At 42.9% G+C, this 27,177-nt stretch overlaps 1 protein-coding gene across 6 annotated transcripts; it reads left to right on the top strand.

The window, feature by feature from the left end:
- The first annotated feature begins 1,474 nt into the window (after window positions 1-1,474).
- tmub2 (transmembrane and ubiquitin-like domain containing 2) lies at window positions 1,475-27,167 on the top strand. 6 transcript variants are annotated; one of them, XM_072248682.1, is made up of 4 exons: window positions 1,478-1,815; window positions 15,073-15,148; window positions 22,850-23,468; window positions 24,895-27,167. In XM_072248682.1, exons 3-4 carry the CDS (start codon window positions 22,873-22,875, stop codon window positions 25,244-25,246), a joined length of 948 nt encoding a protein of 315 aa, XP_072104783.1. In that variant the 5' UTR covers window positions 1,478-1,815; window positions 15,073-15,148; window positions 22,850-22,872; the 3' UTR covers window positions 25,247-27,167. The 6 variants fall into 6 exon arrangements, with proteins under 6 accessions (XP_072104787.1, XP_072104783.1, XP_072104784.1 ...); XM_072248683.1 differs by having other exon boundaries at window positions 1,478-1,820; XM_072248685.1 differs by lacking the exon at window positions 1,478-1,815 and adding an exon at window positions 1,927-1,949.
- The last annotated feature ends 10 nt before the right edge of the window (window positions 27,168-27,177 follow it).

The raw sequence follows: 27,177 nt of genomic DNA, 5'->3' as shown, positions 1-27,177 counted from the left end.
GTTTTGCTCTGTTCACCAACGTTCATGTCCTCCAATTTTTCCACAATGCATTCATTCCATTTACTGAGTTCCCACCCACTCACTCAATTTATGTATATTCCTTCAAAGCCTTTTTATAATTTCCTTCCTAGGTTCCTTCACAATCACATCTAGGTTTGTATCATCATAGTACTTAGAAAGATGACATTTGGTCCCCATCACGCCAAGTTGTCGACGTAGATTATGAATAGCAGAGTCCCAAATACAAATCCCTTTAGTAATCCACGAGTCATAATCTGAGACTCTAGAAAAAAAGATAATTTATTCCACCTTTTTGTTTTCTGTATGAAAACCAATTACCAATCAATGTTTGTATGTTACATATGCTCCCGTGTGGAACCTTATCAGAACCCTGAAAATGCAAATACCTGTATATCACATTCACTTGACCCTCCTCTCCTTTATCGATTTCATGTGTCACTTTCTCAAATAAATACAATAGATTAGTCAAACGTGATTTCCTCATGCTGAGTTGACTAAATCCTATCATTATTTTCAAGCTGTCTTGCTATTGCATGCTTCACTACAGATTCCAGTATTTCCATGATAATGATGTTGAGGACACAAGTTGGAAATTTTCTGTTTTCTCTCTTCAGTATTGCAAAGGTGCTAAGCTTTTAAATAGCTCTAAAAATCCACTTGATGACGGTTTAATTTAATTGGCTCAATTTACCAGGACAAACACGAGGAATTCTGCAGATGCTGGAAATTCAAGCAACACACATCAAAGTTGCTGGTGAACGCAGCAGGCCAGGCAGCATCTTTAGGAAGAGGTACAGTCGACGTTTCAGGCCGAGACCCTCCGTCAGGACTAACTGAAGGAAGGGCTGGTAAGAGATTTGAAAGTGGGAGGGGGAGGGGGAGATCCAAAATGATAGGAGAAGACAGGAGGGGGAGGGATGGAGCCAAGAGCTGGACAGGTGATAGGCAAAAGGGATATGAGAGGATCATGGGACAGGAGGCCCAGGGAGAAGGAAAAGGGGGAGGGGGGAAGCCCAGAGGATGGGCAAAGGGTGTAGTGAGGGGGGACAGAGGGAGAAAAAGGAGACAGAAAGAAAGAATGTGTGTATAAAAATAAGTAACAGATGGGGTACGAGGGGGAGGTGGGGCATTAGCGGAAGTTAGAGAAGTCGATGTTCATGCCATCAGGTTGGAGGCTACCCAGACGGAATATAAGGTGTTGTTCCTGCAACCTGAGTGTGGCTTCATCTTTACAGTAGAGGAGGCCGTGGATAGACATGTCAGAATGGGAATGGAATGTGGAATTAAAATGTGTGGCCACTGGGAGATCCTGCTTTCTCTGGCGGACAGAGCGTAGGTGTTCAGCGAAACGATCTCCCAGTCTGCGTCGGGTCTCGCCAATATATACAAGGCCACATCGGGAGCACTGGACGCAGTATATCACCCCAGCCGACTCACAGGTGAAGTGTTGCCTCACCTGGAAGGACTGTTTGGGGCCCTGAATGGTGGTGAGATTCTTTTGCATGCGCGACTTCTTTTGCTTACGTGACATCCTGTCACCATCGGGTCGCCAAGGTGTGGAAAGGGAACTATTTGTGGTGACGTCTCGGTGCCTTCTGGTGACAGGCGAAAGCGGCGGTTTGGAGTGACGTCACGCGCAGTTGCGCTTCGGTGATGAGAACGCGGTTTGCAGTGACGTTACACGTTGTGTGTATCTATGTTGATGGTGGGGCTGGAGGTTGGAGGAATCTGCTGAGCCGACATTTCGTAAGGATTGGATTTCCAGCGCTCCGGGAGCATGGTGTTAGAGAACAGGTGAGGTGAGACGACGCAAGAGCGAGATGCATTAGATGCGCGTTCCTCCCGGACTTTTGCAGCAATGAGCCGGGTACGACCGGTCTGTCAGCAGGGACGGCTCCAGTTGGAGTTCGTGCTTTACTCGGGGCCAGGTAGGTCCGGGGCCGGACTCTCCTCAACCCAGTTTGACTCAGGGTGGAGTGACGCTTTTAGTCACGAATACTAAACTTCCTCTTTATATAAACTGAGTTACGAACAGGGAGTCTCAAGCTGGCGTCCTAGCCCGGTTTCTCGGCGATGATCAGAGGAGGGGCCGCAGCATCGGAGTTCACGAGGCTCTATTTGTAGAGTCCCATCAGGGGTAGGTTTACAGTGGCTAGCTGTTTGCCCAGAGTAAGAACACCTCTGTTGGCACAGAAACGGCCTTTCTAGCAGGTACTGTGGGCAAGAACCCGGTTTAATTTTTTAAACTATAGGTCAGTGCAAGAAATTGGGAATATGCGTGTAAATCTATCTGGCCTAGCATAGATGTTATATTTTTAAATTGCGGATCTAATCAATTTATTAATGATGAATTCTTCCTACATGGAAGTGTTGATTTCCCACTAAAAGAAATCCATAAAACTTAATGAGTTAGGGTTAAGGCAGTTACAGTTGCAAGTGTTTAATCAGACACTTTTTTGAAAGGCTAATATTAATTATGTTTAAGGTAATCTTGCATCAACCCTCCAAAAAGTTAATTTTACATATAAGTTCAGCTTTCTGGTTTGGTGTTCCATGAAGATGTATCTTAAGACACTAATTTGGTTATAATTAAGACCTATCTCTAAGTTGTGTTTTAATTACTTGGGAACAGAACAGATGTTGACCTCTGAAGTACAATCCTTAATCCACATCATTTGAATTTATCTTCTGAGCCCAGAAATGGGAAATGAATTGCATTCCACAGATCATCATGTCTTCCACATCATCCTTCTCTTCCCGAGTCCTTATCCCGAGCAAAAAGCCATATGCTGTAAACCCACCCTTGCTGGGATTTATATAATTTATGCCATATAATTTTATGTCTGCTCCCATGAAACTATTGAATAATATTTCCTTTAGAGCACATTTTATGTGGAAATGCAATTGATTGGCTGATAATTTGTTAATACATCAGTCTTACAGGAATTGAGATATTTCACTCATGCCTAGTTTGTAGCAATTACATTTTGGGATCTGCCTTTAGTTGAGGTGAATCAATGTTATTGTGGCAACAACTTAACATATATAGCTTGTCTTAGATTCTGTTTAAATATAAGCTTTTATTCTTTGTTTTCCATTACAATTATTTTGAAATAGGAATGTAGAGATCAATAAATCATATTGTTTTAATAAGCTCAACTTATTTGATTAACTGATGATGCTGAATTGAGTATTGCTAATAATGGTACTGATGGCTTAATTTATACTAGTTTATTACTTGAGTATCTGCAAGTTTATAAAGGAAAATTTGATGGGCCATCTAGGGTTAGGAAACAGTTGACTATTTGATAATCAGTTGACACCCAGCATGACATTTCCCCTTAAGTATTTCAATACAACCTATGATGGTCTGTTTGGAAGGCTTCACGAACATTTCACAAGGCAATATTAAACATGTGTAAATATCCATAGAGCATAGAATACTGCAGCACAGTAGCCATGATGTAGTGCCAAGCTTCTAACCTACTCTAAGAAAACCTAATCCTTCCTTCACACATAGCTGAATCACGAACAAGAGAAAATCTGCGGATGCTGCAAATCCAAGCAACTCACTCAAGATCCTGGAGGAGCTCAGCAGACCAGGCAGCATCTATGGGAAAGAGTATAGTCAATGCTTCAGGCCAAGACCTTTCAGCAGGATTAAAAAAAAGGATGAGTCAGAGCTAGAAGGTTGGGGGAGGGCAGGAAGAAATGAGGTGATAGGTGAAACCAGGAGGGGAAGGGGTGAAGTAAAGAGCTGGGAGGTTGATTGGTGAAAGATATACAGGGCTGGAGAAGGGGGAATCTGATAGGAGAGGACAGAAGGGATGGAAGAAAGAAAAAGGGGGAGGAGCACCAGAGAGAGGTGATGGGCAGGTAAGGAGATAAGGTGAGAGGGGGAGAAGGGGATGGAGACTAGAGGAGGGTGGGGAAGAACCCTTAAATGTATTTTTTTTGCATCCGTGTTTGCTCAGGAGATGGACGTGGAGTCTATAGAAGTGAGGCAAAATGGCATCAACTTCATGGACCCTGTACAGATTACAGAGGAGGAGGTGTTTGCAGTCCAAGCAAATTAGTGATAATCCCCAGGGCCTGATAAGCTGTTATTTTAGACCCTGCGGGGTGGGGTGGGGGGAGTGCAGGAATTGCTGGAGCCCTAGCAGGGATATTTAAATCGTCCTAAGCGACTGGTGAAGTGCAGGAGGTTTGGAGAATAGCCACTGCTGCTCCGCTGTTTAAGAAAGGCTCTAAAAATAAACCAGGAAATTATAGGCCAGTGAGCTTGACATCAGTTGTGGGAAAGTTATTGGAAGGTATTCTAAGGGACCAGATACAAGAGTATTTGGATAGACATGGACTGATTAAGGATAGTCAGCATGACTTTGTGTGTGGTAGTTAAAGTCTGTCCTGAGCCTTATAGGCTCATCAGGCCGGTGCTTATACCGGTTTCTGTGGCGTGAAGCAACTGAGAGTACACTTCACTAGCCTATTCTAGTGAAGTGCCAGAAGGATTGGTGCTGGGTCCGTTGTTGTTTGTCATCTGTATCAACAATCTGGATGATAATGTGGTTAACTGGATCAGCAAATTTGCGGATGATACCAAGATTGGGGGTGCAATGGACAGCGAGGAAGACTTATCATGGTTTTCAGCAGTATCTTGACCAGCTAGAAAAAGGGTCTGAGAAATGGCAGGTGGAATCTAATGTCGACAAGTGCGAAATCTTCCACTTCGGTAGGGCCATAGTGAACGATAGGGTACTGAGGAGTGTGGGGATCTGGGAATACAGGCCCATAATTCATTGAAAGTGGCATCACAGAAAGTGGCACAAAAGAAAACTTTTGGAACATTGGCCTTCATAAATCAATGTACAAACGTTTGTATTAAGTACAGGAGATAGGATGTTATGTTGAAGTTGTATTGTCGATCTGCCTCTCTACCAGCAGACTTTAGGTTCAGACCCAGGGAATAACTGTCAAACACAGCTTACTTAAAAGTACACATTGTTTATTAGCAAGCTTGCGTGCTCAGTTGGCAACACAGAGTCTCTGCTCATCGAGCTTGAGAAAATCTGCAGCCAAGTGACCCCAGAATATTGTTTGGAGCTGTTGATATACATTGTTATCACATACAGATAACGGTAGATCGAGAAGCTTCTCACGGAACAAACACTTCTTTGTTCATACATTATTCTCACAGCACGACTTGTCAAGCTGCTGATAAGTCAGTTGGGTTTTAGCCCTTTTAATTCTGCATATAATTCCCCATTCCCTCCCTTTGTCATTCCATGACAACTAGGATTATCAATGTCGGGTTTGTTGTACATCTTAATATTCATATTTGTGTTAGAGGGGTGGATAGTAACCCTTGGGATAGGCCGAAGGACTTTCCACGTCATCGCAGTCTCCATCCTCATCATTTGCACCTCGATCATTCTGAGGTTCCCTTCCTTCTAGGGGGACTCTTTGTATAAATACCCCTGTGGGTGTGGGGCAAAAGCACTGGCTGACAAGGGGCCATAAACACTGAAAAAGTGCAATAAGTATGAGTACTCCTGCGATGATAGCATAATGTAGCAGTAAACAGCTCCATCCTGTGAAGATGTCACTGAAGGGCCACAGTCCTCCTTTTGACCTAAAACCATGTAGATTGGCCCCAATTTTCCAGATTTCCGGAGAGAGGGCTAATGTTCTCTGATTTACCTGGGATGTAGGTGCAGCACTCTTGTCCTATAACAGCACACGCACCTCCTTTTCCAGCCAGAACAAAATCGAGGGCCATTCGGCTCTGTAAATCAGCCTGTCATAGTGCCATCATTTCAGCGGTGACGGCCCTCACCTGGTCCTGGACACCGTCCATGGGCTTAGCAGTACTACTGGCCATCTCCTCCAAAGCTACGGCCAGAATGATGATTTCCCTTGAATTGCGGGCCGCCCTGCAGAAGGGGAAAGCTGTCATCCAGAAGTGCTTCGGTTGTGAGATTCCTCACTTTTGCTGTAGGAGGGAAGGGTGCTGGTCCAGGGTTTTCAGCATTCGCCTGTGAGGTACAAGGTAAGCCAAGAAGCAGCACCCCATCCAATTTCTGCTCCCTTTTTGGGTGTCGCATTGGTTAGCTGTCTCTCCTGTAGGCCCTTTCCCCGCAAATCCATTGAGTTCCGTTCAGCAGGCGCGGTGGTTCGGCCGTTGTATGAATGGCACAAGTACTATTGCCCAGAAAGTAAGTCTCCTTACTTTGAAATTACGGTAGCAGATAGTATTCGCTGGTTGGTCAGATCTGACAATGGTGGAGGCACGTGATGTCTGACCTCCCCATCGGATGGCTTTTTCTGGTGGTGGGGTGGGGAACGAATGTGCCAACTATCAAAGCAATGGCACCCACAGTCTCCAATCACATCACTGGTGCACTTTGGGCCTCATTAGTCTGAGTGTCATTAGAAAAGGCCCTGACTGACCGTTGTTCACTGCTGTTCAGCAGAATGGCTTTTGGGGGAACCCCTATCTTCCCATGGGGAGGAATCACTGCACACACCCAGCAGGCAGATGAGTTAGTTTTCCCAGCATAACTACAGCAAAGTGACAGGAAGATGTTTGGCTTGGTTACTACAATACAAGTGCTTAAGGTTACAAGTATAGACGGTGATGGCTCAGTCATGATTTCACACGTTTGACGTGTCCTAGATATGGCCATTTCAGAAGTCTTTATAGTTTGACTGCCATCGGAGTGGTCAGTAACACAAGGCAGGTCCCTTCCAGCGAGGCTCAAGCTTCTTTCTAAGATGGTTCTTTACCGGAACAAAGTCTCCTGGGCAAACTCGATGTTCATTTTCCAGTTCCTCTCCTTCCCAGTGGGCCTTCTTCATCTGCGAATGCAAAACCTGGAGAGATTTGGTTAGTGCCAGGGTATACCCTATAATTTCATTTGACATTTGATTCAGGTCCATCTCAGCTAATTTTGGGGTCGGCATGGCAGCCTTCCGGGGGTTCTTAATGGTCTGCTACATATTATTTCGGCTGCCGACAGGCCATGTTTGGTCTGATAATGAGTTCTCATCTGGAACAAGACTATCGTTAGCACTTTGAGCCAATTTTGAGTGGTTTCTTGTCCTAGTTTAGTCAATTTGTCAGCATCCCATTATCCTTTTCAATCAGGTTGGCGGTCTGTGGGGGCCAATGAAATACCTGTTTAATACCCAGAGCCTGGCATAGTTGGGTATTGATCTCGCCCACAAAAAGAGGGTCGTTGTCAGATACAACTTGCTCCGGTATCCTGAATCTGGGAATGATTTCTTTCAACAAAATACGCACCATGGTGTCAGCTTTGTTATCTGTGGTGGAATATGCTTCAATCCATCTACTAAAAACATCAAGAATTACAAGACAGTACTTATAATAGTGCATGCACGGTAATTTGATAAAATCGAGTTGTAGTTGGCAGAAAGGGTATCATGGCAACGGAGTATATCCCTTTGGGCATGGGATGCCTTTCCCTGGATTATGTTCTTGGCTTATCAGACATCGTCTGGCAACATTCTCTGCTACTTTCTCCGGGTCTGGACTCCACTATGATTCCAAACGTTGCCTTACTGTTCCCTCCTTGCCAAGCTGAGTATTGGTATGTACAAAATCTACAATATAGCCCAGTATAGTTTCAGGTATGCAGACCTGACGGGCAGGAGTAAGCCAGAGGTCCCCGGTCGGTGAGTAAAAACATCTAGCCGATACCCAGGTGGCTTTCTATTTTTCAGAGGCGTCCCTCGGTAAAACACGCACATCCTCGATTCCAGTCATATCCTTTGATTCGGAAATGGGGGATTCAGTTTTTCCCCGGCGATTCATCATTTGTGGAACAATCAGTGCTCCATTAAGGGCAGCTTGTTTCACAGCTGAGTCATCTGTTGTTTTCATGGTCAGTAGTACCTTCAGTGTGTGAAGAGCATTTAATAATGGTCAATTGTTTAGGAAGACAGATGGTTGTTGATGTAAATTTTATTAGCGATGGGCATACCAGAGGAGGTGACATAATCCCTAGTTTTCCAAAGTTGGTTGAAGTCATGAGTGACTCCAAAGACATATCTAGAGTCTGTTTAAAAAAAAATTGGCCAATTTCCCAGTGGCTAGGATGCATGCTGTAGTGAGAGCAAAGATGTAGTGTCCTTATATTTGTTCATTATTGGACAAAATCAAAAATCAACCTTTCCTCTCAAGGAAAGAAAACAAATATTAAAATATAGAAGATTGCTCCAGCCACCCACTGAAATGTTATGTACTAAAATTTAAATGAACTTTTTCCCTTTAGATGGCCTCTGTGGGGTTTGCTTTGAAAGACACTTTCTTTCCTGACAAGGCCACAGATTGTTAATATAGCTACAATGATAAATACTGAACGTCTTTATCTGGTTTACAGCTTTACTAGAAATACTTTGTCTTCGTGAGCTACTAATTAATTTTAAATGGCTTTCTGAAGCTTGAGTGGATTCTGACCATTTCATATTGTTGACTTTAACCTTGTCAGCCACCTTGCTGGGCAGAGCTTGGAAGAGGAGAACACAGTACTGTGGGGACTGGTTCCCTGCTGTGTACAGTGGACCTCCTGATCGTGCAGAATAAACGGCATTAAAGTGTTCGAGGAAATCAGGGGTCTTACCTTTCCTGGGTTTACAGTCTGAGAACTTAGTTACATCAATGGAGGGGGCCAGAACGTGGGACAAGGTATCCATTATATTTTCAATCATCCGTGGTTCGGTTTGCCTGGTTGCAATTAACTGGCCATGATTGCCATGTTGGAGCCAAGTGGTGAATCGTGTCTGATCAGTAGGAGTAAGGGCGGCCATAGCCAAAGGGACCAAATCTCAGCATTTAGTGAAATAAATAGTCAGGACAGTTCTTAAATAATTACAGAACCCTTAGGGGTCGACCTTTTTGTCAGGGGCGGTAGTCAGAATACCACAGAGTTCGGGAGGGGTCCTGGGATTATGGATTTGCAAGGTAGGTGCTTGACCTGCCACTCCGGCTTGTGGGTTGGGAACAGTGCTCATGGACAGTTGATACTGTCTGTGTTGGTCCCAGTAAAACCAATAGCCCTTGTTCAGGGGTCCAGTCTGACTGTGTGTGCGGGCGGAAACGGGTATTGGGCTTCCCAACTGTTCTAGAGGAACTACATCAGTCAGTGGAGATGCAGTGACGGTCGAGTTGACGACTGAGGTACCAGGGTGAGAGCCATATGGGGGTGGGGAACCTGACTGTGGTAAAGCAGGTGCCGATGCAGTTGTGGGTAGTTCAGTGGGATTATTAGGTCACCTTACCCATTCCCAATCATCATCAGTATCGTTTGGGGAATCAGTCAGTATGTCTGGATAGAGGCGGGGTGCTGTAGAATTATTTTTATATTTCATTTCTCTTTATTCATGCTTCTGTGATCAGTATGTTTTGTCTCTGATACAGTTTCTTTCCCCGTCTCCTTTGTCTGTTTCTGTCCCTTATCCTATTCTTCACAATTCGCTCTCAACTCTTGCCAACTCCTAGGATTGCCTCTTTTATCATGCACGTCTATCCTCTTTGCTTAGCATTATCGGTCCAACAATTTAATTTATGTCTTTTATTTTTGCCTCTTGTTGCCATGGGCCAGTCAGGTGACCATACTCTTTCCCTGCCTTCCCTTTCCATAGTCCCTGTTCCATCTGCTGTATTAAATTTAAATCAAATGTACCTCCTGCAGGCCAATTGTCTTTTCCCAAATGTTTAGACAATTGGAATGATATTTGTCTCAGTTTCTTTTAATTTCTGGATATTTGTCTATTATTTTCTGTAATGGACTACTCCCCCACCCTTTGTCTAAGTGCACACCCATCATATTCCGGGGGAATCAAACCACCCGCCTTGACTTAGAGAAGACTCGAACTTCTCAATTATTCCAGGGCTTCACCAACATCTTATACTGAGGAATTATATGCAGAATTAAAAGGGTTAAAACCCAACTGACTTATCAGCAGCTTGACAAGTCGTGCTGTGAGAATAATGTATGAACAAAGAAGTGTTTGTTCCATGAGAGGCTTCTCGGTCTACCGTTATCTGTATGTGATAACAATGTATATCAACAGCTCCAAACAGTATTCTGGGCTCACTTGGCTGCAGATTTTCTCAAGCTCAATGAGCAGACACTCTGTGTTGCCAACTGAGAATGAAAGCTTGCTAATACACATAATGTACTTCTAAGTAAAGTGTGTTTGACAGTTATTCCCTGGGTCTGAACCTAAAGGCCTCTGGTAGAGAGGCAGATCGACATCTTGGCGCAGCGAGCAGGGTCGCAATATATGGTAGACCCCTCGCCAAAATTGAATAAATGAATGGACGGACTGTTGGGGTGAATCAGAGACGGACGGGCTCACAAGGTAGGTTTAACCTTGGTTCCTTTCTGCTGTCTGATGACTCTGTTTGTTCCCTCATTTTGGTGAGGAAAATCCACTGAAGTGATCCAAAGGGAATAGTAAATTAAGACGGGTGGTTCGAGTCCCCCAGAATAGTAAGTCAAGACTATAAAATCATGAGGGGTACAGATAGGGTAAATGCAAGCAGCCTTTTCTCACTGAGGTTGGGTGGGACTACAACTAGATGTCATGGTTAAAGATGAAAGGGGAACATGAGGGCAAGCTTCTTCACTCAGAGGGTTATGAGAGTGTGAAATAAGCTGCCAGTGCAAATGGTGCATGTGAGCTTCAAGAGAAGTTTGGATAGGTACATGGATTGTAGGGGTATGGAGGGCTGTGGTCTTCGTACAGGTCAATTAGAGTAGGCAGTTTAAATGGCTCGGCATGGACAAGGTAGGTTGAAAGGTCTGCTTCTGTGCTGTACTTTTCTAGAACTCTATAACTCTAATCCAGGCTGCATCCTGCTGAATCTCCTCTGCATCCTCTTTAAAGCTTCCATGCAGCTCTTGAACTCAGTGCAACACACTGCAGGTGTTCCCTGCTTTTCGAACGTTCGCTGTTACGAAAAAAGGCAGCGCGCAGAAAAGGCAGTGCGCACCCCGAGCAGCCATGCTCCTCCCCCGGAACTGCATTCTAGCTGGCATTGCTTAAACATGTGCCTGAACCAAAGTAGTTATTCAATTGGTCCGCCATGTCCTTGTTCCCCATAATCAATTCACCTGTTTCTGTCTGTAGGGGACCTACATTTATCTTAACCAATCTTTTTCTTTTCATATATCTATAAAAGCTTTTACAGTCAGTTTTTATGTTCCCTGCCAGTTTTCTCCCATAATCTTTTTTCCCTTTCCTAGTTAAGCCCTTTGTCCTCCTCTGCTGGAGTCTGAATTTCTCCCAGTCCTCAGGTGAGCCGCTTTTTCTGGCTAATTTGTATGCTTCTTCTTTGGAATTGATACTATCCCTAATTTCCCTTGTCAGCCACGGGTGCACTACCTTCCTTGATTTATTCTTTTGCCAAACTGGGATGAACAATTCTTGCAGTTCATCCATGCGATCTTTAAATGCTTGCCATTGCATATCCACCGTCAACCCTTTAAGTGTCATTTGCCAGTCTAAGCTAATTCACGTCTCATACCTTCAAAGTTACCCTTCTTTAAGTTCAGAACCTTTGTTTCTGAATTAACTATGTCACTCTCCATCTTAATAAAGAATTCCACCATATGATGGTCACTCTTACCCAAGGGGCCTCTCACGACAAGATTGCTTAACTAACCCTTCCTCATTGCTCAATACCCAGTCTAGAATGGCCTGCTCCCTAGTTGGTTCCTCGACATGTTGGTTCAAAAAACCATCCAGCAGATGTTCCAAGAAATCCCCTTCCTCAGCACCCTTACCAATTTGGTTCACCCAATCTATATGTAGATTGAAGTCACCCATTATAACTGCTGTTCCTTCATTGCACGCATTTCTAATTTCCTGTTTAATGCCATCCCTGCAGGTTGGGTGGTGCAGTGGCCCCCACCCTCCAGGCCACCAACCGATACCGATCCGCGAAGCATGCAGGGGTGCAGCGGTAGCCGGGAGGCACGTAGCACACCTTTAAGAAAAAAGCCGAAACAAACATGCTAATTAATTATGTGCCGCCCAGCACGTAATTGTTGACCCAGATCAGTGCCGATTTCCGATTGCGTCGTCTCTGATCTGGGCCGACAATTACGTGTCGGGCAGCACCTAATTAATTAGCATGTTTATTTTGGCTTTTTTCTTAAAGATGTGCTGTGTGCCTCCTGGCTACCGCTGCATTCTCCGCGAGTTGGTGTCTGTCCGTGGCCTGGGGTTGGGGTGGTGGGACACTGGGGTGTTATCTTGTCATCGCCTGTTTCCATTAGGGCAGGCAGGTCATCTTCTATCTCTGCCCGCCTCGATGTCGAAGGTCGAGGTTCGTCATCTGCTGTGGCTGATGTGGAAGGCTTGCTTGACTGCTGAGCCTCGCACATTTTTCTATCACACAATTCTTTGTAAGGCCTCAAACCATCCTGCAAATATCCCCTAAACCTACGTACCCTTTCAAAATTAAAGTCGTACTTTATCATTACTCATTTGGTTTCGATTGTCATCCTTTCCTCTTCCAATTGCATCAGCTCTTCATCTATCAGATCTTGGTCATGGAATGCCAAAACCTCTTCAACATCATCTTCGTCAACTTCCACAAGCCAAGCTCACTTTGTCCTTACTTCGTTCACCACAATCAAAACGCTTAATTATGTCTAGTTTTACGCTAAGTGTAACACCCTTACGAGCTCTTTTAGGCTTTTCTGATACCATAGAACTCATCTTGCAAATGACTGCTCACAGGCACGTGTTTAAGCAATGCCAGTGAGAATACAGTTCCGAATCCGGGGAGAGCGGCTGCTCGGGGCGTGCGCTGCTTTTTTTCGTAACAGTAAAAACACCTTCTGTTAGCGAAAACAGGTAACTAATGTAGGTCTTTCGTAACAGTGAGGTTTCGTAAAGCGAACATTCGAAAGGCGGGGGACACCTGTATGGGTTTAGAAGTAGGAAGTAGTTGTTGCAAAGATAAATCACTTGTGGCAATAGGCTGAAGGGTTTCAGGGAGAGTGGGTAATTAGATAGAGGATTAATAGTTTTTATTGTTGTTGTTGTCGTTTGTCCTTCGTAGTCGAAGATGACCATGGCTTCAAAGTCAAATGGGAGATTCGTGGCTGTGGGTCCAGAGGTGACTGATGAGGCCAATCCGGGCCCTGAAGGCTCGCCCACATGTGGGACACAAGTGGGTGGGTGCTGTCGTGGCAGTGGATGCTGCTCGAGCCTTGCGCACAGCACACTTTCGTTGCACCTCGATGATGCGCCTGACTTCAGCTGCACGGGCTCCTGTGGTGATCTTGCTGCGCCAAGCTGGACGGTCGAGGGCAAGCGTCTCCCACGTGTTGATGTCGACACCCAGGCCTTTGAGGGACGCTTTCAGGCAGTCTTTGTAACGTTTCTTCTGCTCCCCCGACTGAGCGCTTGCCCTGACACAGTTATCCGCACAGCAGCTGCTTAGGCAATCGGCTGTCTGGCATTCTGACCACATGTCCAGCCCACCTGGCTTGGGCTTTCAGCAGGAGGGTGTAGACGCTGCAGAGCCCAGCTCGTTCCAGGATTTCCATGTCGGGGACTTTGTCCTGCCACCTGATGTGGAGGAGTCTGCAGAGACAGCTCAGGTGAAAGTGGTTGAGCTGTTTGGCATGTCTGCTGTAGACAGTCCAGGTCTCGCTGGCGTAAAGGAGGGTGGTAAGGACCACTGCCCAGTAGACCTTCAGCTTGGTGGTAAGGCTGAGTCCTCTTCGCTCCCAGACGTTCTCACGGAGTCTCCCAAAGGCGGCGCTGGCTTTAGCAATCCTGTTGTTGATCTCAGCGTCTATATTCACTGCGCGAGAGAGTATGCTGCCCAGGTAGGTGAAGTTGTCGACTGCCTGGAGGTTCTGGCCCTTCACCGTGATGCGCGGCTCCTGGTATGGCTTTCCTGGGGCAGGCTGGTACATAACTTCGTTCTTTTTGGTGCTGATAGTGAGACCGAAGTTGTCGCAGGCTTGTGAGAAGCAGTCCATTTCACGCTGCATCTCCTGCTCTGTGCTGGCGTTGAGTGCGCAGTCATCAGCAAACAAGAAGTCTCTGATGACAGTCTCTCGCACCTTTGTAACTGCCTGCAGGCGCCTAAGGTTGAACAACCTGCCGTCAGTCCTGTACCTGACGTGGATTCCTTCTTCGTAGTTACGGAAGGCATCTGTCAGCACGGCAGAGAATACCATACTGAACAGAGTCGGGGCAAGAACGCAGCCTTGTTTGACGCCATTTGTCACTAGGAAGGCCTCTGACTCGTCGCCGTCATCCAGAACTTTCACCATCATACCGTCGTGGAACTGCCGGACGATTGTGATGAACCTGCTGGGGCAGCCAAACTTCTCCATGTTCTTCCAATAGTTTTTATTAAGAAGGTGGTAAATGCAGTGGTTCTGAAAGCTGAGATAGGTAAAAGCAGAAGAAATTGTTGCTTGCACCAGAAAGTGTTTGTCTAAACAGAGTTTGGGGCAAAGTAAGTTGTCAATGAAGCTGTAAAGGATCATGTGAGCACTTGGACAGTTGGTTACAATTAAATTGAAATCTACAGTTTCTTGGAAAGTTGTGGAGATTAGGAGTTATTTATCAAATGTGCATCAAAACATAGAGTAAAATACATCATTGGAGTTGACAACCAACATACCAAAGAATGTGCTGGGTGCAGCCCACAAGTGTCGCCATACATTCTGGTGCCAACATAGCTTGCTCACAGTGTACAGTAGTACAACACAAACAGCAACAATAACTGCACAAAACCGTTCACCAGGACCAAACAAACTTTGTACTTCAAGGATTGGGTCATGGTTTATAAATGCCACTGAATGTCCTAGTGATAGGGAGTTAATACAGATGAAATTAGATCAGAAAGTATTGAATTATGGGGACAAGTTGCATTGTACATATTTGTATTACTTAGAATAAATTTAATTAAGGAGTGTTCTAATTGAAGTACTTAAAATGATTTGTAAGATAAATATGTTTTTTTTAAAAAAAAGTTACTTCCTTTGGCAGGAGAGTCCAGGACAAAGGGCCGTAAAATTAAAAGCTATCCAGAAGTGATGTCAGAAAGCAGCTCTTCACAGAAAAGGTGCATTTTATTAAGCTTTCTTTTATGTCTTATTGCCTTCAAATTCCTTGGAGGTTTTCTGCTAGTTAATCTATTTGTCAGTTTTAACTTGCCATTGCTCTGTTAATGTAAACAATTGTACTCATGCTGAAAATCTTTTCTAGAGATTTAATGACTTCCGGTTTAAGTTGGCACTGGTGAAGCACAGCAACAACTTGCTGACGGCAAACAAAGCTATAAATTACAATATTAATCACACTTTTTCTTGGAAATGACCACTGCAGTCAGTAGCTTCTAACTTCCCTTGCAGAGTTTAGCTTTTGAACCTGGCATTTTTGCAGTGTGAACTGAAGTCTCAAGGGAGCAGCATGGTGGGTACGGGCCAAATCGAGGCAACGGGGCTCATGCCCGAGAGCGGAGAATAAACCAATGTTTGGCTATTGCTGGAGTGGACTTGGAGGCGAGGCGAGCAGAGGTGAGGCAGAGTCGAGGTGGCAGGGCCTGGGTCCGAGAGTGAGGAACAACCTGAGGGTTGGCTGATTTAAATGCCAGGCCAGATTGAAAAGGTCAGCATGTCAAGGCTGAGGCGAGGGATGGGTCAGTGTTCAGCTCGCTGCTCTGCGAGGTTTCCTTGTCTCCGCACTGAAGTGAGGCTGTGGTCTGCAACTAATGGGCTCCTGGATTGTCTGCAGTGATGACTAGTTTCATGGCTGTGGACTCACTTTCATGAACTTTAGTTCTGAATGTTATTTGCTTACTTATATTGTTTACACAATTTGTGTTATCCTACACATTTTTATTGAATTGTTATCTCTGAATCAAGAGAGCTGGCTGAGACAGATTAGTGTGTGATGGCGTCAGAGTCTTAGAATTCTGTTTTAATTAGGTTTCTTTCCCTGTCAGTTATAAAGTTGGAGAGGTGCAGCCTAGAAACAGGCCCTTCAGTGCATCATGTCCCCACCAACCACCACAGACCTGTTTATTCTGATCCTGCCCTAACTCACGTTGCACCATTTTCTTATCAGCTTCCCCCAACCCTCTTTCACTCACGTACAGCCTAGAGTAATTTAGTGTGGCCTATTAACTTTACCTACATGTGTCAATTTGAGAGATGTGGGAGGAAGTCTGTTAACTAATTCCTTTTTAAAGATTGAGTCTGGCTTTGTGGCTCAAGGGAAGGGAGGAGAGGAATGCAGTAATGATAGGGGATTCCATAATTAGAGAAGCAGAAAACAAATTCTGTGGGCATGAGAGAGACACCCAGATGATATGTTGCCTCCCGGGTGCCAGGGTCGAGGATAACTCGGATCAGGTCCATGGCATGCTGAAGGGGGGTGGGGGTGGGGATGAACAGTCAGAAGTCGTATATATTGGTACCAACGACATAAGTAGGAAAAGGGAGGAGGTCCTAAAGAGAGAATAGGAGGTCCTGGAGTTAGGTAGAAAGCTGAAAAGCAGGACCTCTAGGGTCGTGATCTCTGGATTGTTGCCTGTGCCACGTGCCAGTGAGGGTAAGAATAGGATTATTTGGTAAATGACTGCGTGGCTGAAAAATTGTAACTTTTCAAAACCTCTCCTCAGATCAATTCAATTCAATGGATACCAAATGTAATTTAAGCAGGAAGCCATTTTTTGATGATTAGGATGATTTGGCTAGTTTAATTTGATCAATTCCTCAACCACAGGTGCAGAGTGCAGGTGATTCAGATTTCTGGATCATTGGGATCTCCTCTCAGGGAGGTATGACCTGTATGAAAAGGACAGGTTACACCTGAACCTAAGGAGGAGGAATATCCTTGTGGACAGGTTTGCTAGAGCTGTTGGGGAGGGTATAAAATTATTTGGCAGGTGGATGAGAACCAGAGTGAAAGGGCTGAGGATGGGGCAGTTGATGTACAACTAGATACATTGTGTAGTGATGCTGTGAGGAAGGACAGGAAGATGATTAAAAGGGTGACGAATACAGTACTGAATGTGTTATATTTGAATGCATGCAGTATACAGAATAAGGCAGATCTTGTAGCGCATTTAGAGATTGGCAAGTATGATCATCTCTTGAGTCAGGGCCGTAAGAAGATTATAGTTAGGAGCTTAAAATCCAAGGATACACATTACATCAAAAGGACAGGCAGGTAGGCAGAGGGAATGGGGAGGCTCCGTTAGTAAAAAATGAAATCAAATCTTTAGAGGTGACGAAGGATCGAAAGATGTAGAATCCTCATGGGTAGAGTTAAGAAACTGCAAGGGAAAAAAGACCCTGATGGGAGTTATGTACAGGCCTCTGAACATTAGCCAGGATATGGGCTACAAATTACAATGGGAGATAGAAAAGGCATTTAAAAAGGGCAATGTTGTGATAATCATGGGGGTTTTCAAAATGCATTTAGCTTGAGCAAGCAAGAGAGGGAATTTGTAGAATGGCTTTTTAGAGCAGATTGTGGTTGAGCCCACTAAGGGAACAGCAATTCTGGATTGGGTGTCCCAGATTTGATTAGGGAGTTTAAAGTAAAGGAACCCTTCAGAGGCGGTGTTCATAATATGAAATAATTCACCCTGCAGTTTAAGAAGCTGCTGCTAAAATTGGATGTATCAGTATTACAGTAAACTAAAGGGAATTACAGAGGCATTAGAGAGGAACTGGTCAAAGTTGATTGGAAGAGGACATTAGCAGGGATGATGGCAGAACAGCAATGGTTGGTGTTTCTGGGGGAAATTCAGAAGTGCAGGAAAGATGCCTCCCAAAGATGAAGAAGTATTCTAAAAGGAGAATGAGGCAACCGTGGCTGACAAGGGAAGTCAAAGATAGCAATAAAGCCAAAAAGAGGGCTTATAATACAGCAAAAATTAGTGGGAAGTTAGAGGATTAGGAAGCTTTTAAAAACCAACAGAAAGCATCTAAAATGCATAGAGAAAAGATGAAATATGAAGGTATGTTAACTAATAATATAAAAGAGGATACCAAAAGATTTTTCAAATATACTTGTTACGTACTCCGTAACTGGGTTGCCAAACCAGCAGAAATGGAACGCTTGGAGTCTGTGATTACTAGGAACTAATAAAGTTTTATTAAAGAAATAAGTAATACAGTACACTAATCGTAAGGATATAAATGTAACAGGTTAGCAATGATAATACACACATATACACAGAACTAGGGTAATAGGAATCAACCAAGCTCTATCGCAGTCTAGGGGTAAAATGATCAGTCTTAAGTGAAACAGAGTTCAGTTCAGTTTAGTGCAGTTCGAAGTAATCGCTGTTGTCGTACCGTTGGGGGGGGAGAGAGAGAGAGATGCAGTTGGTTTCAGGCAGACCTTTTGATGTCTTCTGATCCCGCTGTGGTCACCGACTGTGACCCCTCCGTTCCGGATGCGATCGTTCTTCCACGGTGAACCCGGCACCCAGGCAAGGGTGGACACACACCCCAGGTTCCCACCGATCATACCTTTACACCCTGTGATCCTCTGGTTGGTTCCCGCGAACCGGTCCTCCAAAGTCCCACCAACTTGTTGGGGCACACTGCTCTTTCCAGGGTCTCGTGGTGTGTCGTGCCTTAGCAAACCTGCTCTTTTTATCCCCCTGCTGGGGTATCACCTGTCCATCAAAATTCAAACAGTTCAGGTTCAAAGCAAATGGTCTGTCAATATCTGAATTGTGTTTCTTTCTCGTTAATCTCTCCCTTCTCTCTTATTAGCATTTTGAATGTTTCTCCATTGTCTTCTGTTATCTCTCTCATTAGCATCATCTGTTCTACAGCTCTGCTTGGTGTCACACATGACAACTGTCAGCATGGTTTTCTAAAGGAGAAATCTGTTGGAATTTTTGAGGAAATAATAGGCAGGATAGACAAAGAGTCAGTGGATGTTGTTTATTTGGATTTTTAGATGGCCTTTGACAAGGTGCCGCACATGAGGATGTTTAACAAGATAAGAGTGTGTGGTATTACATGGAAGGTGCTAGCATAGTTAGAAGATGATCTAACTGACAGGAGGCAGAGAATGGGAATAAGGGGGACCTTATTGACTGCCGGTAACTGGTGGTGTGCTGCAGGGGGTTGGTGTTGGGACTGCATCTTTTCACATTGTATATCAGTGACTTGGATGAAGGAATTGATGGCCACGTTTGCCAATGATGTGAAGATAGGTGGAGGAGCAGGTAGTATTGAGGAAGCAGGTTGTCTGCAGAAGACTTAGACAGATTGGGGGAATGGGCAAAGAAGTGGCAGTTGGAATATAGTGTAGGGAAGTGTATGGTTATTTATGCACATTTCAAAAGGGATAAAGGTGTGGACTATTTTCTGAATGATTTCCTAAAGTTTAACTTGCTGTTAGAGTTAGTGGTGAGGAAGGCAAATGCAATGGTAACATTCATTTCAAGAGGACTAGAATACTAAAGCAAGGATGTAATGATGGGGCTTTATAAAGTATTGGTCAAAACACACTTGGAGTATTATGAGCGGTTTTGGGCTCCTTATCCAAGAAAAGATGTGTTGGCATTGGAGAGGGTCCGGAAGAGGTTTGCAAGAATTATCCCAGGAATGAAAGGAGCATTTAATGGCTTTCGGCCTGTCCTTGCTGGAGCTTTGAAGAATGAAGTGGCATCTCATTGAAGCCTGTTGAAAGGCCTAGATAGAGTGGATGTGGAGAGGATCTTTTGCATAGTGGGGAAGTCTAGGACCAGAGAGCACTGTCAGAATTGAGGGATATCCATTTAGAACAGAAATGAGGAAATATTTCTTTAGCCAGGTCGCAGTGAATCTGTGGAATCCATTGCCACAGACTGCTGTGCAGGCCAAGTCATTGGGTATATTTTAAGGTGGAGATTGAGCGGTTCTTGATTAATCAGGGTATCAAAGGTTATAGGGAGAAGGCAGGAGAATGGAGTTGAAAGGGATAATAAATTAGCCATGATAGAATGGCAGAGCAGACTCAATGGGTCAAATGGCCTAATTTTACTTCTATGTCCTGTGGTCTAAAATTTCTTAACCCAATTTTCTATGTTTTTTTATTTAGCAATGGAACATGCTTCTTTATATTGCTTATTTGAAATTTTAGTGGAGACATTTATTGATCAAAACTAAATTATTAAATTAACAGGAAAAAAGTAAAACATTGGGGTATTAAAATGTTTACAGGTGTCCCCCGCTTTTAGAACGTTCGCTTTACGAAACCTCACTGTTACGAAAGACCTACATTTGTACCGTTTTCGCTAACAGGTTTTTTCACTGTTATGAAAAAAGCAGCGCGCGAAATATGGCGGCGCGCGAAAAAAAAGGCGGCGTGCGAAAAAAAAGCAGCGCTTGCCCCAAGCAGCCAAGCTCCTCCCCCAGAACTGCATTCTAGCCGCCATTGCTTAAACACGTGCTTTATCTCTATTTATTTTGTGCGTGCGTTAACAAGATGAGTTCTAAGGTATCGGAAAAGCCTAAAAGAGCTCGTAAGGGTGTTACACTTAGTGTAAAACTAGACATAATTAAGCGTTTCAATCATGGTGAACGAAGTAAGGACATTGTCCGCGCGTTGAACTTGCCTGCATCCACCATTCGCGCTATTTATACGCAGAGAGAAAAAATCTTGAAAGCTGCCGATGTTACTGTTGGTTCTGCTCGTGGCAAAGTGGTCTCTCTTAGTCAGCATCCAGTAATGGATAAAATGGAAAGTCTATTGCTTGAGTGGATTGATGGGTGTACAAAACGTGGTGTTCCTTTAAGTTATCTTATACTTAAGGAGAAATCAGTCAGTCTTTTTAATAAGCTGAAACAGAAAGCACTGGCCGATGGTGATGAAAGTGTTGCGAAAGTGGAATTTAAAGGTAGTCACGGGTGGTTTGATCGGTTTCTGAGGCAAGGGCAGCTTCATAGTTTAACGTTTACCAGAGAGAGTGCTTCCGCTGATACTGAAGCTGCCGAAAAGTTCCCAGCAGAACTGAAGAAAATAATTACAGGAGGTGGTTATTCGTATAAGCAAGTGTTTAACTGTGATGAAACTGCAATTTATTGGAAAAAATTGCCGAGTAAGACATTTATTTCGAAAGAAGAAAAGCAGGCTAAGGGACACAAGGCATCGAAGGACAGGTTTACCCTAATGCCTATTATTAACACCACTAAGCCTCTACTAGTGTACCATTCAGAAAATCTGAGGGCACTTAAAGGCGTTGATAAGAAAACACTTCCCGTTGTGTTCCGTTCACATCCAAGCGGTTGGAATACCCAAGTGCTTTTTTCTGAGTACATGAGCAGATACATTAGTCCTTCTGTTGAAAAATACTGTAGAGAAAATATCCTCGATAATAGGTGTCTTGTGATTGTCGATAATTGTGCTGCTCATCCACCTGACATTACCGAGTATGGCAATAACGCTCGTGTTGCGTTCTTACCGCCGAATACAACATAGTTGCTGCAGCCGTGTGATCAAGGCCTAATAATCACAATTAAGGCTTACTATACGCAAAAGGTGATACATGTTATTGTAAGTGCTATTGACAGAGAGGGCAACTCCGAAGCATCTTTGCGAGAAATCTGGAAAGACTACAATATAAAACTGGCAATCGCCAACATTGGAGATGCTCTCGATAGGCTAACAGTCTCGATGAGAAATGGCGTTTGGAGGAAACTATGTCCCGAAGCAGTGAACTATTTTAAAGGCTTTGAACCATCAACAATAAATACGACAATAGTGAGCTTGGCTAAGGAGGCTGGGTTTGTGGAAGTTGACGAAGATGATATTGAGGAGGTTTTGGCATCCCATGACCAAGAATTGACAGATGAAGAGCTGATGCAATTGCAAGAAGAAAGATTAACAATTCAAACCAAACGCAGTGGCGAAAATGAAGTCGTCCAGGGACTGAACGTGAAGCAGTTGCATGAGATTTTTGCTGCGATTGACGGCGCTGCAATGATTGCAGAAAAGTCTGACTTTAATTTTGAAAGGGCACGTAGGTTTAGAGCAGGTTTGCTGGATGTTTTGAGTGCTTACCAAGAACTGTATGATAGAAAAATGCGCGAGGCTCAGCAGTCAAGTATACTGTCGTTTTTCAAGCCTTGCACACTAGCCACAGCAGATGACGAACCTCGACCTTCGAAATTGAGGCAGGCAGACATAGAAGAAGATGACCTAGCTACCCTATTGGAAACAGACTATGATGAGATGACACCCCAGTCTCCTCTACCTCCCACCACCTCAATTTTCGACGACTCAGCCTAACACACCATCCCGATTCCCGTAAGTGAAACTACACTGTACATACATTATTTCTACTTTATATAGGTTGTGTATTTTTTGTGTTATTTAGTATGATTTGTTATTTGGTACAATTTGGCAGCCTCATAGCTTAAAGGTTACTGGAGAGAGTGCTTCTGCCGAGAGCGCATGTGTGAGATTTTCGCTGCGCTAGACAGCGCTTCAATGATTGCAAAAAGTATTTCTACTTTATATAGGCTGTGTATTTATCATATTCCTGCTTTTACTATATGTTACTGTTATTTTAGGTTTTATGTGTTATTTGGCATGATTTGGTAGATTATTTTTTGGGTCTAGAATGCTCAAAAATTTTTCCCATATTAATAAATGGTAATTGCTGCTTCATTTTACGACATTTCGGCTTACGGATCGTTTCATTGGAACGCTCTACCTTCGGATGGATGGGGAAACCTGTATTATGAGGTTAGCAATCAATTATTTAATGAGTTTTTATGGCATTGATGATATTTTCATGTTTTCTCAGGTTTTTTTGAGTATTTTCTATAAATGGACACCAGCACTATGTCATTTGTTGAAGGAGTTGGTGATGAAGTCACAGTCCTGTGCGGAATAGTCTTCCTGGTACTGGCACTTGTTCTCGCTTGGCTCTCCACACACGTTGCTGATCGTAGTGATCAAATATTTGGGACCATTGTTACCACAGGGAACTCATTAGTGGGGCTGAGCAGCGTAGAGCAGTATGTGGCAAATGCAGCAACACCTGAAACTGATGAAGCCCAGTCAGCAACTGTCCCTATTGAGCAAAAGCCAGAGGAAGAAAATGATTCTGGCCTTGGAGCGTCAACGGGAAATAATGGTCCCACCAATGAGCAGGTTCCAATTGAAGAGGCTTCCAGTTTAAGCGATGCAAATATTGATCCTCTTTTGAACATACAAGGTTTGCGCAAGCGAGCATCAGCCAGTGAGATTAGTACTGGAGAGGTACTGGATCCTGGAATGCTCGAGAACTGTAATGCTCATACACACACAGTGGATAGTGTTGAAGAGGCTGAAGGGCAAATTAAAGTGAGGCTGAAGTTTTTAAATGACACGGAAGAGGTAGCACGAGTAAAACCAGATGATACTATTGGATTTCTGAAGAGGTAAGATATTTGTAAGTTAAGTTTCTCCAAGTTAAAATTAATTTAACATAAAAATTAAACCAATTCTGCAAAAATGGCCTGTCTCTTTTATTATTTAGTACATCTCCAACCACTTTATACCAGATGGTTGAAATGTGGTTAAATGTTATTTTTGCTTACTGGATAGGAACCTAAGTTGGAATGTTAGTTCATTAACTCACTTGTGAGCCAGAGGTAATGCTGGACAATGTCCCCAGGCCAGAGCTAGAACACTCTCACTTTCCTCCAGTTTGAATGTTTTGATCTGTGTGCCAAGATTTCTTTCTCAGCTGTTTTCCCTTCTGTGTAGAGCTTTTTATATAATAAGCATAGATTGTCGTGTATAATGCATGGTCATTATAAATTGTCCCGTCATGAGGTTAAATCGGGGAGTTGCTGTGTGGTGCGGCTCAAAGGGCCTATTCTACACTGTATCTCAATTAATAAACTCATGTACCAGTTGTTTGAAATAACATACTGAGAAAAGACAGAGGAGCATTATTGGCTGAGTTCAAACTCATTCACTGCTTTAGCTTTGAGACTGTTTTATCAATTGGAAGGAAGTGGTGGTTATTCAAAAGGGAGGTTTCACTTTTAGTACAGGGTCATTAAACACTAGGTGTAGCATTCTTCTGCTTGCTCTTCATCCTTCCAGAAAGCATGTGCAATTAGCACTTTTTTGCTAACACCATTATCAAAGGACTTTTATTTTCATTAGTTAAAAACACCTGACTACCAAAAATGGCAAGTTGTGACTTTCAGAGAACCAGGTGATTGTTGTGATTTTTGGGGGGGGGGGAAAGGCACTTTTTAAATGCTAACTATTTGTTCAGCAAATTGGCTTGTTAGATAATCTAATCTGAGTTTTAAAATATGAAGCATTTATGAAAATATTTAAGATCTTGCAAGAAATCTGAATTCTCAATAATTCATTTTGGAACAGGAATTCAGTCAATTTAACTCAGCAATCAACTTATACAATTAAGCCTATGTATTAGAAATGGGCCATGTATCTATGCTGGTTACAGTTTGGATAGTAGAAGATTTGACACTTCCAACACTTAGCTTGAGAGGATTGATTCCTGTCTGCAACCCTGGCTAAAAACACATGTCTGGATTTAGCTAATTTTCTGTTCTTTACATAGTGGGAATTTGAACCTGGACAAGGTGCAAAAAAGGGCGAATATCTGAAGACCTCTTGTCTTTGCCAAAAGTGATGGGGGGAGGGGGGAAATCAGAAAATAGGAGTAGAAAGTATCTTCTGCAATAGAGCAGATTTGTTTCATCTTGAGGACACCTATTTTGTCAGCATTTTTGTGTTTAGAGTATGAAAATGGTTCTGATTTTCTGTTTCACTGCTCCATGTTTTCTCTTTTTCTACTGTTTGTGCCTTCTCACTGAATTCTAGCAAATATTTCCCAGGACAAGAGCAACAAATGAAGTTCATTTACCAAGGCCAGCTTCTGCAAGATCAGTCCCGCACTCTTGGATCGCTCAACATCACAGATAACTGTGTCATTCATTGTCACATTTCACAAACTTCATCCTCTCCTGGCCCTGCTGTTTCTTCAATGGTGGAACAGAACCAAGCTGCCCTTAATGTTGGTAATCTGATGATCCCAGTTTTTGTCATCATGCTTGCTGTAGTCTGGTACTACCGCATTAACTACCGCCAGTTTTTCACTGCACCTGCCACAGTTTCCCTGGTTGGTGTTACTGTTTTCTTCAGTTTCCTTGTATTTGGCATTTATGGTCGATAAAGGCACAATGATATTTCCTCATTCTTCATCAATGCTTATCCAACCCAACTGAATGTGGTGTTACTGGTCAATGTTGAAATAAAATGTGATGTGGAATCAGTGTATTTTTTTAAACAAAAGTGAAATAGAGATCTACCTTAGCACTGATTTTTTTTTTGCCAGAATACCATGCTGTTGGCAACTTACTAGCATTTAATAGAAATTTAAAAATAAAGTCTACGGAGGAAAATGATCATAATTAGCAGAATTTGTGAAGGGAAATTTTTACTGTTGATTTATAAAAGGATAGGGTTACATTGAACCAGAAAACATTTCATACAGCCAAATCCTATTAAATGCAATTTTAATGTCCTCAAAAAGAAAATTTAATTATGTTAATATAGATCAGGTCTTACATTCATCGAACATTAAACTGCCAATATGAAACGTCAAGTTTCAAATTTATGGGTTATCATCTTTGAATATCAGGATTATTAAAGCCTTACAGCATTTAAAGTAGGTGACATTAGATTTTCATTATGGCAGCCAGTTAAAATTCTATCATGGGTTAAGTATACATTCATCTGGACTTCCTGTATTTACAGTTTCAGTAGTATGCTTGTAAGGCCTAAAGATTTTTGAGATGTGGTGACCTTGTTACTGTTGAACATAATATACAAAATCATTGTACCGACAGGCAAAATAAGTGGATGAAGGTGTTATTTCATGTTTCCAAAAAGCTAGGGAGATGGAGTTTAACACTTTGGTAAAAGTTGGATATTTCTATCCACAGCCGCTTAATGCCTTTATTAATAATGGCAGTTGGCAAAGGAGCTCAACAAATGATCAGTTCTACGAGTTTTACCCGCTGATTTTTTTGATTGTAATACTTACATGATTTTTATATCTGCTTGATCATAAGATGTAACAATCATTGTATTTGCATTAATTTTGTTTCATGCCTGCTTTCCTGATCATGTATCATGTTATCCTAAAGATGATGCTGTACTACTGCTGTTAAAGTTCAGAAGGAAAGTGGGGAGAGTAGCTAGCCAATGCACAAATTAGACTACCTTTTAGAGAAGTTCTACAAGCAGGAAATAAAACAGCAAATTTTAAAAGTGGATTAGTATGAAGAATTATCAGAGATGAGACTTTTACAAAGAATACAGGGATTCAAACTGAGAAATATAGCATAGAGCTTTAAAAAGAATAAAACAGCAGCAGAGATTTAGTTAGAATGCCTGCCACAAAATTTAAATCTGCACCTTATGTTGTTTAATGTTGTAGAAAGGTGTCTTTTGTCTGGATTTATAGTGTGGGAATTATACATTACGGGTTGCAGTCAATATTGGTTAAAATTGTGATGCTTAGTTTAATATTCAAACTTCATGTACTTTATATTAAATTAAGCCATCATTGAGTTCCATATTTGATATTTTTATTCAGTAAAGTATGATGTATGGGTATGAGTCCAAGTCAGAGAGAGGATGAAGTACAAGTTAAACATCTCAAAAGGTAAAGTTCAGATGTAGAAATCCTGTGCAGAAGAGTGTGCAAAAAACAGCCTATTTCCTTGTAGTTGCAGGAGATTGAGGGTTGATGATGAGTGGTTATCTAACAACACAAAATGTACACTATATGAAAGTATTCAAGAGTTGTTGCTGTGAACTGGGGAGTGTGGTGGTCTACTGAAGAAAAAAAAAATTGGATGTAGTGAGATGTATCTCTGCTGCTTTTATAGTTTCTTTCAATCATTTGTGCCTTCAAGATTTTAAAATATTGCTGACATTTATTTTTCAGATCTGTAGAACAGACCTGTATTGTGCTGAAAGCCAGGCACTAGATTATTGGATTTAAAATCTGGAACTTTTCTGAAATGTTCTCCCTTTGTTTCATGATAACACCTCATTGAATGTAATTAAATAGAGTAAACAATTAAGAGTGTGTGA

The sequence above is a fragment of the Mobula birostris genome, chromosome X, assembly GCF_030028105.1.
Source record: "Mobula birostris isolate sMobBir1 chromosome X, sMobBir1.hap1, whole genome shotgun sequence".
Lineage (NCBI taxonomy): Eukaryota > Metazoa > Chordata > Chondrichthyes > Myliobatiformes > Myliobatidae > Mobula > Mobula birostris.
The sequence above is the reverse complement of the archived record's forward strand: the minus strand, read 5'-3'. Positions and strand labels throughout refer to the sequence as shown.

Coding starts and splice junctions, on each gene's coding strand:
- tmub2 (XM_072248686.1), top strand. CDS start 22,873: ATGGACACCAGCACTATGTCATTTGTTGAAGGAGTTGGTGATGAAGTC. Junction 23,469..24,894: donor ACTATTGGATTTCTGAAGAG/GTAAGATATTTG, acceptor ACTGAATTCTAG/CAAATATTTCCCAGGACAAG.